Here is a 19,095-nt window from a genome sequence, read left to right on the forward strand (position 1 = left end):
AAAGAACTTAATCAGAATCACTGCTTTTTGGAAAACCAAAAACCTCTTCCTCATCTTCACTCTCTCCCTCTTTTTTCCCTTCCTTCCCCCTTCCTCTTGCCTATCAACTTCATCCTCTTTGTCTTTCTGCTCTTTCCCTCTCTTCCCCTTTTCTTCCTACCTCCTTCCTTCTCCCTCCCTTCTTCTTTTTCTTCCTTTCTTCTTCCATCTTCCTCCTTCTTCCATTCTTTCTCCTTCCATCCATCTTTTCTCCTTCCATCTTCTCCCCCCCTCCCTTCTTCTTTTCCTCCCCCCTCCCTCCTTCCTTCCTCTCCTTCCCTTTCTCACACACAGGAAGGGGAGGGGGGCTATCTAGTCGCTTTCACAGCATAATTTCTTTATCTAACTTTTAAAAAACAGTGTGCAAATCAAACGAGATTTTCGTAACCTGCGAAGCACCAAGTTATATTATGTTGTTACAAATTCGCAGCTACTCCATTCTTTCTGATAGGGAACTACATTTCCCAAGATGCCTCAGGTCCTCAAAGCGCTGAACGCAGCTTTGCAATTGACTCCAGCGAGGCCTGGCAGCCGCCGGCTGGGGTGGTTGTCAGGGCGATGCGGAGCGGACGCGCCGTTTGTTACTGCTTCCAGCAATCAAGACGGACAAGGGAAGCGACTGAAACGGACGCTGGCCGCAGGAGAGCGAGGCTGCTGCTGCGGCTTCTGTTTCAGTAGGGAAGAAAACTTCCTTTCGCTTCCCGAATTTGACTGGGTCCCGGGGCTTCTGCCGGGCGGCAGAAGCCCGGGAAGCGAAAGGAAGTTTTCTTCCCTATTGAAACAGAAGCCGCAGCAGGAGAGCAGGGCTGCTGCCGGCCGTTTCACCTTGCGCAGCGAATTTGACTGGGTCCCGGGCTTCTGCCACCCGGAGTATCGGCGTATAACACGCAGGCAGGGTTTAAGCTTGCAATTTTAGTTTTAAAACTGCGTGTTATACGCCGATAAATACGGTATATTAAGCGAATTGAATTATGTTTAGAGTTGTATTCATATCCATCACACAAAGTTTAATACTCTTCAGCAATAAATGAAAAATGCAAAGTAGGCTATGTTAAGCGTAATAACGTTTTCTTTAACAAGTAAAACCCTTTGGATTCTGTATGTATCTTTTTTTTCTCTTCCAGTCCAGTTTCTGTCACTGTGCTGTGTTTTATTCATTAAATGTTTTTTTTTAATTGTGAGTTTCCCAGAGTCATTGAATGTCAGGTAGCATATATTGGATGGAAGGAAGGATGGATAAATAGATCGATCCAAAGAGCAGGCTTGTACAAGAAAATTATTTTCTCCAAGTTCCTATATAGTGTGTGGTCTGCTGCAATCTTACGCTGCAGGTACATAGCATGGCAAATCATACCAAATCTTTGAAATACAAAAACCTAAGTTTAGAAATAAATGGAGAATTCATAATTTAAAGATTCAGACAGTATATTCCCACGTTTGTTGTTTATGAACTATTTCGCATAGTCAGTCATGACTACTAAACAACTATGGTAGGAATCTAGACTATTATTGCAAGTGTTATATATACATTATTATATCAGACCTTTCCTTGCCAGCATTATGATTGTGTTTTAATTATACTATTTTGGTTTTTTTTCCCCTATACATTTCAGTAAGTTTCAATTTTTAACTTGCATCAATGCTTGTTCTTGGCTTCAGTTTACATAATCTCAGCCAATGCACATTTTTCTTCTTTGACAGTTTGTTTGATTTGAAATAAACCTCTGACTTCATTGATGGCTTTAATGGTCATTGGTGATTTTGATGGTGATTTTGATGGTGACTCCACTGTTCAATTTTGTCTTCAGCCCTTTTCTTTATTCATGTTTTTTTTTCCTAACTGCAAAATGTCTAATTACTTGTAGGCTTCATCCTGATAGCACTTGATGGTTTGGCCATTCAACATTTCAATTCCATTACTGATTATTATTATGTGGTTAATCTTTGGCGAGATTCACAGCCTTTGGGGCTGCTTGGTAGCTCAACAGCTTGAGTCCTAACCAAGAATCTAGGAACTGTTAAGGTAATATCGGAGGATATAAGCTGTTCCAAGTAGGGTGGGTTTTTGTAGGGTATTATTGTTGTTGTTGTGGTGGTGGTTGGTCACATGGTCAGCCAGTTGGTTAGACTGGATTTGATTTGATCTGAGATATACAGATGATGTTTAAGAATATTAAAAGTAATACCAGGAGATTCAAGCTGTTCCAAGTAAAATGGCATTTTGTAATTGGTTGATGGTGATTTTGTCAATGACAGTGGTGTTCAAGTAGTGCTCCAAATATTTTGAAATTGTAACTAAAGCACCTATTACTATTGGTAATATCAGATCATTATTTCCTTGTTTTCAACAAGTGAGCAATTTTTCTTCCAATAGTCCTGCAGTTGCTGGTCCTGGTTGCTCAGCCAATAGTTTTGGGTCCTGTGGCCCACCAGATATCCAGGAACCAAGAAGGAAAAAAAATAAATGATTTTTAAAATTAAAAATATAAAAATCGTGTTTTTTTTAAATTGAAATTGTTCATTTACTTTCCAGAGACTACCAGAGAGGTATATGGGATAATGAAAGAATTAAGGCTCAAAAGTAATGTATCATTTTCCCATTATAGGTCACTGGTGCTTCTATATTTGCCTTATGATTTTGATCAGCTGCAAACCTGAGATTAAACACCTTCTAAAAAAAGGAAGTTTGCTTTCCCTAATTCACATTTATCAAATTAAACTTTACAGTACTATATAACTATACTATAAACTATAGTACAGCCTGCAAGTTACTTTGAAGCTCTTCTGCTATACTCTTAAAAACAATGAAATCGTCCAAATAAAATTGAATCGCTTTTCAATGTTTTAGATTTTTGGCATTTTTAAAAAAATATGCTGCGTGCTGAAACAAATCCATAGGGAGGCTGTTTAAAATAGAGAAGTTTCTCATGTAATAAACAAAGTAAGGTCTTTATTAATTTTCTCAAAAACAACTTGCTGGTATGCACTCAGCAAATCAAGAATACAAAACATATTTGCCCCTTTGCAGTTCTACAGCAGTTATATGTAGAACAGATAATACTGCATTGCAATAAATTCATTTTCTTTATTAAATCCATATAAAGATGGACACTCCTATTTTACTTTTTATCACTATAGCAAGTAAAACCCATTCTGCATCAATAATGTCCCTCTGCATCAAATCCTTTCTCTTTTGATATAACGTCCCTCAATGTTGCAAGTTCTTTTGTACACAAATATCTCTTCTTTTTGCATTGTTTAAAAGGACTAATCCATGGGAACAGTCCAATTCCTTTGCATGCCAGTACCACTGAAAGTGATGCTTGTCCCACCACAGTCCTTACCCAGGCAAAACATGTCCTTCCAGTATACCAGTATTTAATTCAGCAAATATGTTTCTAAATTAAAAATATCTGTTGAGTCGAATAAACTTGTACATGGTTTTTTTTCCCTATGAATTTTGCGAATTGGTTTTAAGGACATAAAACACCATATTTAACATTTCCTTAAATCTTAATCTATTGGTTTTTTTATACTATACCATATTCCAATTCTCCTAATTTTCGTACACAGTGTGTAACCTGTTTTCAATTTTCCTGCTTGAATGGAAGCCACTTGTTATCTTGAAGTTGTTTCTAGCACACAGAGAGCAAAGTTTCTTTCTAGGAAGTTTCACATAATAACCCAATTGATTTGATGCTTTTTCTTACAAGAATTGAGCTTGAAAACTGGGCATGGAGCCCTTCCCTCCCCCTTTATTTTTCAAAAGATGTAGTTAAGGTATTACTTCTGATTTTCCCAGTATCATCACAGGGGTTCTACATCAGAATCCAATATTCCTCTGCATTGGCTAAGAGGATGCTAAAAATTCGTCTATCCAGAAAATGACAGCTATTAAAATTCTAAGTGCACTAGTACCACTTGGGAGATGCTTTGTTGAATTAGATGGAAAACATACGTAAACATTGTTTTTGGAACAATATTTTGATCTCATTAAAAAGTCCAGAATATAGTGCTATTGTTAGTTTAAAAATTCTGAGAATTGGAAGGATTTGAATAAAGAACAGTGTATAAAGGATTCACATAGGAGAGTATATTAACAAATGTTATTCTTCCTGGGAAATCATTACTTATCTTGGAAGTAATTTAAATGGAAATAACCACAGCAATGTCTGAGATACGCACAGCACAATCTATTGTGTTTAATGAGACCTATTTCCAAAGAAATATTATAAGATTACATTATCACTACTATAGAATTAGAACAATCTTATTTTTGGCCACATGGCTTGAAAAATATGAATATGACTTACAAGCTCATAATATATATAAAAAGTGTTTCACCAGCAGAATTGATTTATGAGTCCATGAGTTAAGCATTTGTAATAAAAAAAGGACTACTATAAATATACAGGTCCTCCTTTCCAAATCTAACTCTGGACTAACTTCTCCCATAATAACTGATAGTCTGGAGAGTTCTAAGTTGGTAAAAGCTGATTTAATATTATTTTAGTGATTTTATTTATTTTTCTTTTCTGTGATGTTTTATGTAAGTTTATTCTTAAAGAGGGATTTAGGTAATAGTGGTAATGTATGTGTATACATTCTTAAATTCACATCAAGAATTTTTAAAAAATAACCCTGTGATTCGTGGCTGACAGTGTTGAAAATTGCTTCTCAAAAACAGAAACCAGAAGTTTTGGCTCCTATTTAGTTTTGATTTTGTGCACAACAGCTTTTTTGGAATAGTATTCTCAAGTGAAAACAGCACATTGAATGCATTGGTTTGCTTATTGAAATATTATAATATATTTCTCCATGACTAGCAAAAATTATGTCATCAAATCCAGAGTCCACTTACCATCTTGAGTATTGGCATCATCAGAAGTTCAAGGACCAAAGCTTTTTGTTTAGTTAGATCTTGTTGCTAGAATAATCTGCATATAGATTTGATTGCTACATTCAGTGAACAAACATTTAATACAATACTAAAAATGCAAAATAAAAAACTACTGTCCCTTCTTGTTTAAAACTGGTTTGGATTAAATATGTGAGAACAAAATTATCTGGAAAATGAAGAAGTTGCAATTTTACTTGAAATGCAGTTTTAATCATGTACTTTCTCTAGGGAAATCTTATAGGTGGCTCTGGAAAAAAGTAGAAGTTTTGGGTCATGCATTATGTTCATCTGAAAAGACGTGGAATTATTATTCTTCATAAAAAGGATGCACTAACATTTTTTAAAAATAATGATTAGCATATTTTCCCCGTTTGGAGAGACAGTCATGTCTTTGAAGCTACTGCACACAAGCCTCTATCATAGCCATCATTATTTCTGTCAACCAACAAAAAAGATGTGTTTAACATGTTTTGCAAATAAAATGTCAAGCATGTCCATGTATAAATCCAATGGGAAAAGATCAGAGCAGTTTTTAAAGGAAAAAGTATCTTAATAAAAAGAGAGATCCATGTTCTTACATATTTTTTTATTTTTTTTTATTAAATTTACTGTAGACATGTTACCTTACCATCCCTATTGTGAAACATCGATCAACTGATTTTATCAAACAAGCCCATATTTTATATCTACTGATATACATCATTATCTATATATTTCCATTGGGTAGCAAAAAACCTTATTGCCAAAAATAGAAAATTGATTTTTTAGTTTGAATAAATAATATTACTTTCCTATCATACAATCTACCATTCTTTAATTGTTCAATTTTCCACTGAAAATAATTATTAATTTATTGTGTTAATTTCTTATCTGGTTGGAATCTTTTTGTAGGGAGTATCCATAACATTATCAGCACTTCGAGAGAAGGATTATCCAGTGATTTGTATGGTAAGATGTAAATTCTATAGTTATACTTTATCAGTCTTTCAGGTTGTTGCAGTAAAAGGCACACAGATACACCTAGATATGCAAGCTGCACTTATTATGGTTCTGGCATTTCAGATACCATTTTGACTACAAGATGAATCAGTAAGCCTAAATAAATCAATAGTTTTCAAGTTTCAGATACTATGACTGTTCCCCCCCGCCCCCCCATGAAAAATGAACCTTTCCCCTCTCTTTATGAACAAACCTAGTGATTTCAGTGGGGCAAGAAATAAACATCCTGTACATACCGATAATAACTAAGTTCAGTCTCCCTAGATCCCAGGGCTAACTGTGCTTTATGATTTCTCCTGTCTTAAGAGAATTCAGTCATGGGTAGGCACACTGAGTGTGTGGAGGTCTGCAAGATAGGCTGCAGAACTGGTAGGCCATATTCTTACTCTGCCTGGGCAGACACTTTTCCAACTAAAGCAAGCCATTAGTATGTAATCTGCCCCAGAATTTCCCACACTTCTCAAATGTGCTGATGGATACCCACCTGTTCTGACCCCCTCCTCCGTCCAGTAACGAATGCCGAGACAAGCTTAACTAGAATGTACTTTAATAGCAAGACCAAAATCTCAGTGGCTGAAAGCCAAGCAAACAAACAGATAAGGACCTTCGCAGCAACTCAGACAAACCTTGGCAGCAACTCAGACAAACCTTGGCAGCAATCCAGCCTGCCAAGTTAGTTACAACAGTTCTCTTTAGTCAATGCGTTGACTTCTGCAAGAGGGGCATGTGCACAAGCAGTCTTTTTTATAGTCTGGAGAGGAGCCTAATGACCACCAGCTGAGCGTAATTGCCTCCTGTAATTGCATAATTGTTCCTGACGCCTAGTTGCTCTTCGATGGCGTGCAACCAGGAACAACTCACTGCTGGCTTCTGGATCACTCTCCCTTGTCTCCTCCCCACTAGGCCAAGGCTCAGGCGCCACCTGGTGGCCAACCAGTCTCTCTGTGCCCTGCTCGGAGTCGAAACCCTGTCCAGGGTCCTCCACATCCTCCAGAGCCGACTCATAGGGCCTCTTGCTGTCGGAGTCTGGTGGCAGCTCCAACGGCTCCTGCTGGGTCACAACACCACCTACAATTTGAAAATCCTGCAGTAGAGGAGGATAGGATAGGAGATTTTCTTTTCTTTTTTTTTTTGTTAAATGACCATGGAAAAATATTGCAAGAAGAAAAGTGAGAACAGGGTAGAAGAAAATCAAACTTCCACTTTTTTGAAAGTAACTAACATCAGGGAAATTTATATTTATTATGCTATTTGCAATGAGTATTTTTCTCATTCATGATGTTCATAAATTATTTCATGGTATTGTTACTTTATACTTCTAATTGATAATTCCCCTCCATAGTTCAGGGATTTTTTTTTAATTGAAAGTCATGCCACAGAAATTATTTCAATGAAGTTTATTTAAAGTTGAATGTATTTTTCATGCTAAGCAGAATATTTAAATTCAGAACCAGTTACCTTTGTAATTTATTCGTACTTGGTAAAATAATTTATTTTTAGCTTCTAATATATTACATTCAATACTTTCTTCCTTTTGGGGAAAAAAAATCTAAATGCCAGATATTTGGCTCCAGTAACATCTTGTGTAAGACCTAGAAGCAAAAGCTGGAATGGATTGGTAATTTTAAAAGTACAATAGATGCCAATATATTAAATGGAGTAATTATTTATTTGCATAGACTCTTAGAACAAAGATGAATTTATTTCTGCAGAAACTTAGAACAAATAGAGATGTGAACAAAAACTGAATTTTGATAAGAGTCCATTCTCATGTATTATTTACAAAGAGCTTTCAATGAAATGCTAGTTAAATGATGGCAAAATGGAAATTGCCTGTTGAAATTTGCTGAAGATCTTGAGCGTATAAATATTCTCCTTTCTTTTTAAAAGTTCACCATGTACCCTCTGCTTTTTCCCCTGGCTTTCTTTCTTTTTAAATACAGTGCTCTTTTAAAAGTAACATTTATTAGGATCCAAGATCTTTTGTGATCTGAAAAAACAGTTCTGCTTACACTCACCAACAATTTCTTTAGATTGCTCCAGGCTACAGCAATGCCCCATGTCCCACCCCAAATTTCTCTTTTCCTAGGAGCAAATTTCAGTAGGAACAGAAAAAGCTACATTGTTGCCAAGTGAAAATTCTATGTCCCAACTAACGTATTATTTGCGGAAGAGCATTTCCTCATGAAACGTAAATGTTACAATTTTAAAACTCTAGAATTCAATGCCTACTTTTTGACTTTCTTTGGTCTTACAATATTCCATTTCATTTAACCACTCCACCAGTGATGGAATTCAAAATTTTTTACTACTGGTTCTGTGAGCGTGGCTTGATGGGGGTGGCATGGCTTGGTGGGCATGGCAGAGGAAGGATACTGTAAAATCTCCATTTCCTCCCCACTCCAGGGGAAGGTTACTGCAAAATCCCCATTCCCTCCTGATCAGCTGGGACTCGGGAGGCAGAGAATAGATGGGGCAGGGCCACTGAGAGGTAGTATTTACCGGTTCTCCGAACTACTCAAAATGTTCACTACCAGTTCTCCAGAACTGGTCAGAACCTGCTGAATACCATCTCTGCCCCCCCCTCCCCACAAACAGTGTGTGTTTGATATGTTACTACCAATGATGCTTTGGAAATGGCTGAAAGCAGGTGCTTGCTTCCTAATAGAACAGTGTTTTCAACTCAATGAGAAGGGGTGAAATAACAGTCTTGAATATTTAATTTTTAAAAATGCAGCTAAACTTTTGTCAGATTTATTTACTCCCAGATTAAAGTTGGGCCATTTTTAATTATATTTATTGTATTGTGTGATTCTAGCCCTCTGATAATATCTCCCTCCTGAAAATATTGCTGGCATTGCTCTTGCAACATTCAACAGAATATAGAGGTCGTCGTTGTTTAGGCCCAAATTTGATAACACAGTTTTTCTCTGAATTCCTTTTGTGTGAACTGGCCCTCTGAAACATTGGGGCGTGATTGTTCCATGTTGTTTCCTTTGTGCAGTATACACTCCTGATGTTGGCAGCCAAACAGTTCTGCAGATTTTGGTCTGTATGCTGTATTTCAGTAGTTATGCATATTGTTCTGACAGTTTGTTCTTAATTCCATTCTCTTCCAAATAATATCTTTAATTTTTAAATTATTGTGTGGCAGGAATTGTAGTAATCAAGGATTTAAAAAAGATTCTTATTCCTCAGCAGTTGTGGCAAAACATGTGTATTCTTGGGAATTATTATTTTATATGTGAAAATATGGGATAAATTCTTGACTTAAATCTGTAGAAAACTCATTTTAGATACTTTTATAAATGTTAGATGATCAGAAGATGACTGATTATGTTTATGTTCACCTTTTGTTTGTAAAGTATAGGTCTGTTTATATGGTTATAATAGATATTACATGAATGGCTCCTTAATAGTTTTTTTTTTAATATACTTGAACTTGTAATTCATGGTATCTGTACATTACATTGGCAGCTGTAAAGCTCAATTATGAGATTCATTTGCTATGAATGTCATACAATTTACTGCTCAAAGATGAATTATGTTGGGAATCATCTTGTTACATCTGTGATCTTTGGTTGTTATAATAATCATTCTTAATGGAATATAGAAATACATGTTTAACCAAGATTGTCTTTGCTGCTAAGTTGACTTTTGCTTCTGCTTTCATGTTTGTTCTCTGATACATTTGTAAACAGTTATTTGCTTATGATATAAACATGCAGTTACACTAAACATAAATTTAAGTACAGTTAGCTGTCTACAAAAATACAAATAATGGTTCAATTTTCTGTCTCTGTTTTTTAATACAATTTGGTTGACTCTTGTTATTACTTTATACAGATGTGAAATTTCCTTTCTCTATTCATATTCATTTGCTGCATAATTATCAGTTTATTGTTTACATGCTTTTTCTATCAAATCTAACATGTAGTTAAAAAAAACATTTTAAAAATTCAAGTTCTTGGTCCTGTTTCCTATCATGGAAAAGTAGGGGAAGATGATGAAAATGTAATCAGGATACGTCACTGGAAGAGATATTTGAATATGAATTTTAGCATGGCAGTAACAAAATCTAGCACTTATTTTGTTAGTTTTTTTGTTTGATCTGAGCACATTTATGAGCTAGGGTAGTGGTCACCAACCAGTGGTCCGCAGAGAATATTTTCATGGTCCGTAGAAAAATTATTTACATTTTTTATATTGCACTAAATATATTTATCTTTTTTTAAATTAGTATTAGTGGTCCATGGGATTTAAAATTATGAATTTAGTGGTCCCTGATACTCGAAAGGTTGGTGACCCCTGAGCCAGGGCACAGTACTAAGTATATTACAAGTGGATAATTTGTAAAGTCTTAATGGTGTTATGCTAATGGACTTTAACTAAGGTGTGTTCAATTATCTTACTAAAAGTTTTATGGGTACATCCCAACATATGAAATATAAGATTGGTTCTTTCCCTATCTTTAGATGCCCACCCTGAATGTACACCAGTGCACTGTATGTACATTGAATATACAGCATGTAGACAACAGAGGATAGATCCTTCTCTACTCTTCACAGCATAGCATGAGTTTACTTGTGATGAAATACAGTTTTAATTGCACTTGTGATATATTGGTCAAAACTCAGCAAACCACGTACTGTCCTTACTATTAAGTGCTAGAAGTGAGTTAGATATGTGAAAATAAATAAAAGTTGAATGCAATTGGAGTGCAGAACTTAGTTATGTATGTGGTGAAATAAGAAAAGAGAGTCAGGAATGCATAGTTGTTGAATGAATGTGGATTGAATACAAAAATGAATGATGATTCTTTTGCACAACATTGGAAAAGAGTAGAGATTCCTTTTGATGAGAAGGTGATAATGAAAATATTAGAATATACAGAAATGAACAGATTAACATTAGCAATTAAGGAGAAAGAGCAAACTGAATATTATATGATTTGGGAAGTATTTTACCAATGGTTGGAGAATAAAAAACGAGTTTGGAAATGAAGAAAGCTAAAATATGAGTAGACAGTACACTTAGAGATATAAATAAGATGCAAACTGTTAATATGTGTATGATGAGAATAATGATGTTTAATGTTAATATGATATTATTATGAGAAGATATTCAGAAGAAAAAATGAGAGTTTTATAAGGTTCAAATGCTCTATATATTATAATATAAACTTAGGGAAATAACGTTAATATGAATGTGAAAGATGTGGCAAAAGAGGAACGATGTTGCACAGAGATGTTTGTACCCAGATGACACACTGCATAAGAAAAGATGGAATGTTTATTTTTGTAATTGAAAAATAATAAAACTCTTTATTAAAAAAAATGAATGATGACCACAATTGGAACTGGCCATAAATGTGAGGGGATTGGTTGTAACTGCCAGCTGTCACAAATAAGGATGACCTGTGGTTTTGACATAAACAGAGACTACATTAAGATCAAACTGGGAAAAATAGTATTTGAAGAGAGAATGAATGGGTTGAGAAGAAGGAAAAGTTCAAGAGAGTCACAGATGAATTAAGTTGGCAAGATTCTAAAAAATAAGAGAGAGAGGGGGAAGAAGTTTAAAGAACAAAAGGCAGTATAGGATGTAGGGAAAGGACATGATAAAAGTGAGCATGGCTTGCTATGCTGGAATGAAGTTGCATAGTAAGAAATGGTATTACAGACTTTATTTTGTTTGCTATATCTTAGTCCCATTCTGTACCTTGCATTTCTTACCACTATCTTTGAAGTGAATAGTGTGATAGGTAAGCATGTATTATATGCATGCATGCATGCATGCATGCATACATACATACATACATACATACATGCAACTATCTATTTATCTATATCTAACTTTCTGTTTCTCCTTCTGAAGTTAAATGTATTTTCACTATTATTTTTAATTATTTTGAAGAATCAGAATGGGAAGCAATAAAGAAATAAACTATCTGAATGCATTATATTTATTGGTAAAGGAGTAAATAAATTCTATGTGCCAGGCCATCAAAAGAGGTATTTGTATTGGCAGCCATCTATATTCAGGGTTAGAAATGACAAAATAGTGCAAGAGGAAATCATGGATTTTGTACATTTCTTTTTTCCCCATCCCTTTTTCTGAAAATAAACATCTTATAAACTTAAAAAAGTTAAATAGTTTGCCTGCCAGATATCTCTGCATCAGTAAGCTAAAGAGCAGGAATGTGTGTGTGTGGGGGGGGGGGGGGGAATCCTTTGGAGGCTTTGGGAAAAGGGAAGCAGATGAACCTCATTACTTTTGGACTGTTTGTCTCAGAAAAAATAAAACCAAAGACAACTCGGAATAATAAGCCAGCATTAGATTTTGCATTTCTCTAATAAAAATAAAGAGACTTAACAAGAAGGAAACGCCAGACTTACTTTTGGATATTTTGGGATTTGATAAAGAAAACATGCTTACTGATTTGGATAATTTAAGGAGCATAGTTTTGGTGCACAGCTTGGTTTCTTATAAAAGTTTATAGTTCTTTTTTTAAAAAAGGTTTTTTATTAGACATACATTAAAACATTGGACCAAGTGTAACCATCCTGGCAATATCTTTGCCATACATTCTAAAATATAAAGTTAAATATTATAACCACCATGCTTATTTACAATTGGTCCATTCAGTATTTACAAATATAAAGATATCATATTCCATCCATGTTGCTTTCTTCTTGTCTTACACATTTTGTAAAAAATGTAAAACTTTATAGTTCTAATTATCCAAGGTATACTTTGATGTAAACAACAGATATCTGTCCTCATTTAATAAACAACATAAAGAATAAATGGATTCATTTTTAAATTGTGATTCAGAGAAATTCAGCACTGAAACATTTACATAAAAGAGGTTCTGTGTTTTTTATCCACTATTAGTTGTCTGTTTTAATTAATACCATATGGTTGATGAGACAACTTCTACCAGGAATTAAACAGTACTAAGAAAGCACATTTCTAGGAGTGTACATAGTTAGTACTCTTATGTGCCCTGTTCGATCATGATTATCTAGAATGACAATATAATATTCATTGATCTGAGATGATATACAATATCATGACATGAGGTTCCTGGAAATTTAAAGGCTTGCAAGTTTCAAAATTTAAGATAATCAGCTCAGTGAAGTATTTTTCAAGAATAAACCTTTTCTTCCCTTCGGACTCCCTTTAAATACCTTTTGTGATCACAGACCATGGCATGAACTCCCAAGTCTTAAATCAAGATTTAGAACACTAGACTGCATCAAGCTTTTGTAGACCCCTGTGACAACATCATGGCCTGCCAGGGGTCCACAAAACACAGCTTGAGAACTACTGCCTTAGATGGTTGACCAATGGTCAACAGACCTTTATGAGAAACAAGCTTATTGTCATATGCCACTGATAGTCATATGACTCTGGTGGGTCTAGAAATTTAATAAATTCATAAAGTATCCTGACTCATATAGTTGAAATGCCCTGTACTTTTAAACATATTTAAACATACCCTGTACTTTTAAACAAACTGCAATATTCTACATGTAAACAAATGCAATCTATCTGAAAAAAAAAATATTAGACTTACATAAATTATGTTGCATTTAACCATTTAAACCTGACACTTTTAAATTTCTCCTTGAAATTCACTTATATTCTCTTGATTTTCTGTCAATTACTCTCATTAGTTTTATTCTGTTATTGTGCTTTACATTTTCAAATCCAAATTTTTAAGTCATTATGCAAGAATGTCTTTACTTTTTCTGACAAATGGCATTTATTCATTTGAAACATTCAAATGAATATTCTTCATTTAAACTCATCCTCTATGGACAGCTCCCAATAGAGAAAGTTATCTTTTTAAATTAGTATAAGCCAAGTATTTGTGCTTATCCGCCTTTAATCTTTAGTTTCTTGCTTATCATTTGCATTTTTGCAATGTTCTGCTATTTTCTTAATCTTTCAAAGTTTTAAAAGCAAATTATACTCTACTTTTGATCTCTTTGGTACACTATAAATTTGTATTCTAAATAATCTGTATCAAATAATAGCATGCACACACTATATATTCATGTTGTAGGAATAAGAATGCAAGTTTTCCTCCCACCAGAACATTTTGTTAAAATCTCCTTTTGATGGTTCAGATTTTGTTGAAAGGGGGGTATTAACTTGGTCATATTATTCATCATAAGTGTCAAACATTGTTATATTATTATGCCTGTTATCAACATGTTGATGTAATTCCCCCCCTCTATTATTATGGCTTAGAAATAGTGTTTAAAACCCTAAACAGTAAATCTACTTGAGTTTAATTCTCAAACTCATAAAATCAGAAGTTCTTTTCTTGACTATTTAAAAATGCTTTAGCTAAATCTCAGGTAATTCAGAAAAATTAACTTAAGTCTTCTAATAAATATCTTAAGCGTTCATATTTATTTATTTCTTCATTTACCTTTTCAATTTATATAGTCACTTCTTTGCTAAGCAACTCTAGCAAGTTAATCATCAAAAATATATCCACTACGCGGGGCGGGGTGGTGGTCATAAATCAACATATATAACATCAAAAACACTTAACTCACATAACAGTTCATAGTTAATGATGACATACAGAGCATCTTAACCCAGTGCTCAAGGAAAGAGTCACATATTCAGCCTCTTTCTAAAGGCAAGCAAGGTCTGGGTCATTTGAGTTTCAGAAAGCATAACAACTGAAAACATAGCAATGGAGAAGGAGCTCCATAACATAGCACTTTTTAATAAATAGGACCTGGAACATAGCAATTCTGTCAGTTCTGATTAAGTGGACAAAGATACTTGCACAGTCCTTCAAATATTCTGCCTCTGAACCCTGAAGGGCTTTATAGATGATAACCATTAGTAACCAGTGCTGTTTGTGCATTAGCATTGTTATATTAGCTTCTTCAGGTGTACCCATAACTACCTGCCCTGCTACATTCTGAGCCAGCTATAGCTTCCAATGATTTTGAAGGACAGTTCCATGTTAGAAAGTATTGCAGTAACCCAAAGAAGAGGTCACTAAGCTGTGAGTGACTATGAGCAAATGCCCCTGACTGAGGAACAGGGACAATTGATGTGCAGGATAGATTTGTCCAAAAGCTTTGCTATCCATTGCTGCTATTTGCAGAGAGAAGTCAAGGAGGACTCCTAAACTGCACATCAATTTGTAGGAGATGGTACAGACCTATCCAGATGGAAGATCTCTAGGATCAGGTTGCCTATAATGCTCACAATTATTCAGTGTTGATAAGTTGTGCTTGTTTCTGTGGCTTGTTCCATCCAGATTACTACAGCCTCCAAATTCTGAGACTGAACCTACACTATGTTACTTGAGGTTAAGGGACCTGGTACAGAATATGCTATTTTGTGAATAATATACATTATCTTCAATTGCTACCAACTATATCTAGTTTTTAATTGGCATGTGTCTCCTTTTTTTTAGAAAAAGAAGTGTGAAAACGACCAAACAAAAATCACAACATTCTAGGAGCAGCTCGCCAATATCCAAGAGTAAGCGAAGAAGAAAGTAGCAGACATGCTATTTTGTTACAAAAATTTCCAAAATGGCTTTACTTCTAAAAATTTAGAAGCATATCTGTTGGCAAATTCCATCCCCAGCAATGAACGTTGCTTTACAATAAATCTACTTTTCCTGTTAATAGCTGTATATTTAAGGTGGAAGAAAGTACTGTATTACATTCAGAATGTAAGCTTTAGAATATATGCTGTTTTACAAGATCAACCTTGTCTTAACTGTATGTATAGTGGACTGCAATTACTATCATCTTCAGTGATGCTCTTAGGACACCATTTAATTCAAAGTATTTAATTAGAAAAAAGTTGATTTAGGTAATTTTCATTCTTTTTCTTTACCTCCATTTTTAGCACTTATGAATATGGTTGAATCATTATTCTGGATATATTTTATAGCACGAGTTGTACCATGGTTTTATTCTTTCATATAGAAAAAGAAATCAGAAATATTGTATGTATGTAAAAACAATGAAAACTTGCTATTTGCTCTGAGAGTATTGCTTTTTCAACTGTCTTCCTCTTTATTTATTTATTCTTTGACATCTATATTCTTAGAACAAAATTTTGTAAATTAGAATTTCTAGACTAAAAGAAATTCAGACAAATGAAATTAATTCCAGAATGAATATTTTCATCTGCTATTTCTTGATAAAATGATTTCAAGATCATGCCACATGAGATTATAATTATGTACTGATATTTTGCCAAACTTAAATAATTTAGCAACACGGCTAACAAAATGTCCACTCCTATGCATCGATTTAGATTGCATGACCTGGAAATAATTTCATTACAAAATTAATTTTGTTAATTATTCAACTGCCCAACACTTTCACTGCTGAAAAAATAGAAAAGGGCCTATTTTCTGTTTCCACCACCACCTTCTCCAAATGGAGTATTGGGGATTCTAGAACAGATGTGGGGGAATAAGAAATTTAAGAGGGAGGACAGGAAATTAGGATCTTGTTACACAGAACATCTCCTTACACAACTTTGGATTTTTCTCTCAGTTTATGTGTTGTAAAAAAATTCAGTCCTGTGATGCATGCCATATAACAAATTCTGCTTCTATCACTCTCATTTGCAGGAGTATATTGATGAGACTACTACTAATGCTAAATATTTTTCTGTTCATACATACACACCCGTACACACAAACAAACATGAAATTCGATATTGAGCATGGTATATATAGTTTTGCATGCTATGTAATGAAGGCTTTTCTAATCCCAAATCATAACAATTTAAAAAAATAAGGGTAAAGTGCTACTTTTTCTTTTTGGGATTTCTTCTAAATCTGGAAACATCGCTGCTTCATCTCTGAAAATGAATTTGGGATAATGGGTGAGGAACATTCTCACTGCCTCTGACATTTATCCTATACTTATTTCCTTGAATAAAGGAATGTCTGCCTTCTTTCTCTTTCCCCCCCAGCTCCAAAAAAATGGGAGAAAGTAGAGGCTGCCCTTGGGTTAACAGATAAGACTACAGCTTGAGCATGAAATAGGAAGGCATTGTGTTCAGCCTCTATTCCTCATGAAAGGGTTGAACTCAAAGGGCCCCTTCACCACAGAAGGAAACTTTCAGCTTGGCTGTGAAGTGAAAGGCAGAAGGGGTACACTGATTTTGCCTGGGTACCCACTGGCGGTTCTGAATGTAGAATCACACAATCAGATGAAGAGACCTTCGTGGCTTTAGTATCTCAATGTAAGTCCAAGCCAAAGTAGAAGGAAGGAGATTGGGTTTGCTTCAAGCTTCAGAGCTGAGTCCAGGCTGCACTTTTTAACCATGGCAAGTTGAATGACCTTGTCAATGCCTATTTAAATTTCTTTGAAGACTTAGCATATATAGTAACACCAGTTATTTAATTACACACACACCAAAAACATGTTATATACAGTTCGTTTTAATTTTGGGGATGAAAAATAAGGCATCCAAAGGCAAGTTCATCATTCTGATTTCATTTTCCTTGCAGTCGAGGTGATGACATGAGCAGGGCTGTCTGTCTTGTGCTATGCTGAGCATTCACATCAAAGCCTTGCTTGAATTAAAATCTGGCTGCTTATTAATATACGTGCTTGCTTTTGACTGCTTATAAAATTTCAACTAAGTTTTGGACCTATTCTTCAATGTTACTTTGCAGCTAACTTTCATCATCACATATGCTAAGATATTGCACTTATGTGTAAACAGTTCCCTGATGGTTACTTTTTAAATATGAACTTAGGAAAGTATTTCCTTACCAACTTTTTGCCAACAACTTTTTATTTTAATATTTAGAAGATATCGCTATGACCTATTAATAAAATCGAGAGCCTATGTGAAAAATAACTTTATCAAATTATGTCTTATTTACATTCCCTAACACAAGAGTTTTCTTTTAGTTCCCTTAATGTAATATATTCCTGCAATGTATTATATCAAAGGCCATAAATGTCAGCCCTACTGCTGTGAATTTTTATCGCTTTTTAAAAAGTTGCTGCTTTATTTCTGTTTTATTGTTTCTTGTGGATGTCTCTTCAAACATTTGAAATGAATGGTCTCTCCCCCCCGCATTTTTGGGTATTTCTGCAGCATGTCTGATTTTGCTCAACTCCATCTGGTGCAGATCAAGGTCTATGTCCCAAAGGAAGGTGTGTGTGCAGTTGCTGTTTTGCAGATTTTTTTTTTGTTATAAAAACTAGTTTTGATGTGCATCTTAAGTTTCAAGAGATTAATAGAAATAATGGTGGAGTGGAGCTATGTAAGGAAACTTACTACTCTTATACTGTGGCTTAAAAGAAAAATACCATTGGTATTTGTCAGAATATTTATGAACTGGAATACGACATAGCAACAGGTCAGCCATTGGGGACTGGCTGGAATAGGACATGGTAACAAGTTCAGCCAATGTATAGGCATGGCAACTGGGTCAGCCAATGGGAACTATTTGGTGACTGAGAGCCATGCCAAACGGCTCGGAGCCTGGGCATGGCTTATCTATATAGCTCTGAGTCTATGCAAGAAAACCAATCTAGTCTGCTCTCTGAATTGAGACTTCCGACATTTGCGCTCACGTTTGCAAACTGGTAGCGAAGGTAAGTTGATTTCACCCCTGGCTATTAGTTGTTAAAAGGGCCTGCTATGATCAGTCACAAAACATTCATTTTTCAGCAAAAATGAACAATACATTATAGTGTTGTGATACAGGTAGGCCTCGATTTACAACCATTTAGCAATAGCAATAGCAGTTAGACTTATATACCGCTTCATAGAGCTTTCAGCCCTCTCTAAGCGGTTTACAGAGTCAGCATATTGCCCCCAACAACAATCTGGGTCCTCATTTTACCCACCTTGGAAGGATGGGAGGCTGAGTCAACCCTGAGCCGGTGAGATTTGAACAGCAGAACTGCAGTCAGCTGAAGTAGCCTGCAGTGCTGCATTTAATCACTGCGCCACCTCGGCTCTTTTGTTTAGTGACCGTTTGAAGTTACAATGGCACTGAAAAAAGTGACTTACGACTGTTTTCCTCATGGCCGTTGCAACATTCCTGTGGTCATGTGCTCAAAATTCAGACGCTTGGCAACTGGCATGTATTTATAACGGTTGCAGTGTCCCATGGCTATCTT

General features: G+C 35.2%; 1 protein-coding gene across 4 annotated transcripts in view; it reads left to right on the top strand.

Moving 5' to 3' along the window:
• The window catches only part of RAD18 (RAD18 E3 ubiquitin protein ligase), a 114,584-nt gene extending 96,199 nt beyond the window's left edge, over window positions 1-18,385 (top strand). For 2 of the 4 annotated variants that reach the window (XM_032211699.1, XM_032211701.1), the window contains one exon: window positions 15,396-18,385. In XM_032211699.1, the coding sequence (XP_032067590.1) occupies window positions 15,396-15,483 (88 nt within the window). In that variant the 3' untranslated portion in view covers window positions 15,484-18,385. Of the gene's footprint in view, window positions 1-5,830; window positions 5,886-15,395 lie in introns of those variants that run through there. The other 2 variants (XM_032211700.1, XM_032211702.1) reach the window with 1 other exon arrangement.
• Window positions 18,386-19,095: the final 710 nt, after the last annotated feature.

This window comes from Thamnophis elegans, chromosome 2 (genome assembly GCF_009769535.1).
Source record: "Thamnophis elegans isolate rThaEle1 chromosome 2, rThaEle1.pri, whole genome shotgun sequence".
NCBI classification, from domain to species: Eukaryota; Metazoa; Chordata; class Lepidosauria; order Squamata; family Colubridae; genus Thamnophis; species Thamnophis elegans.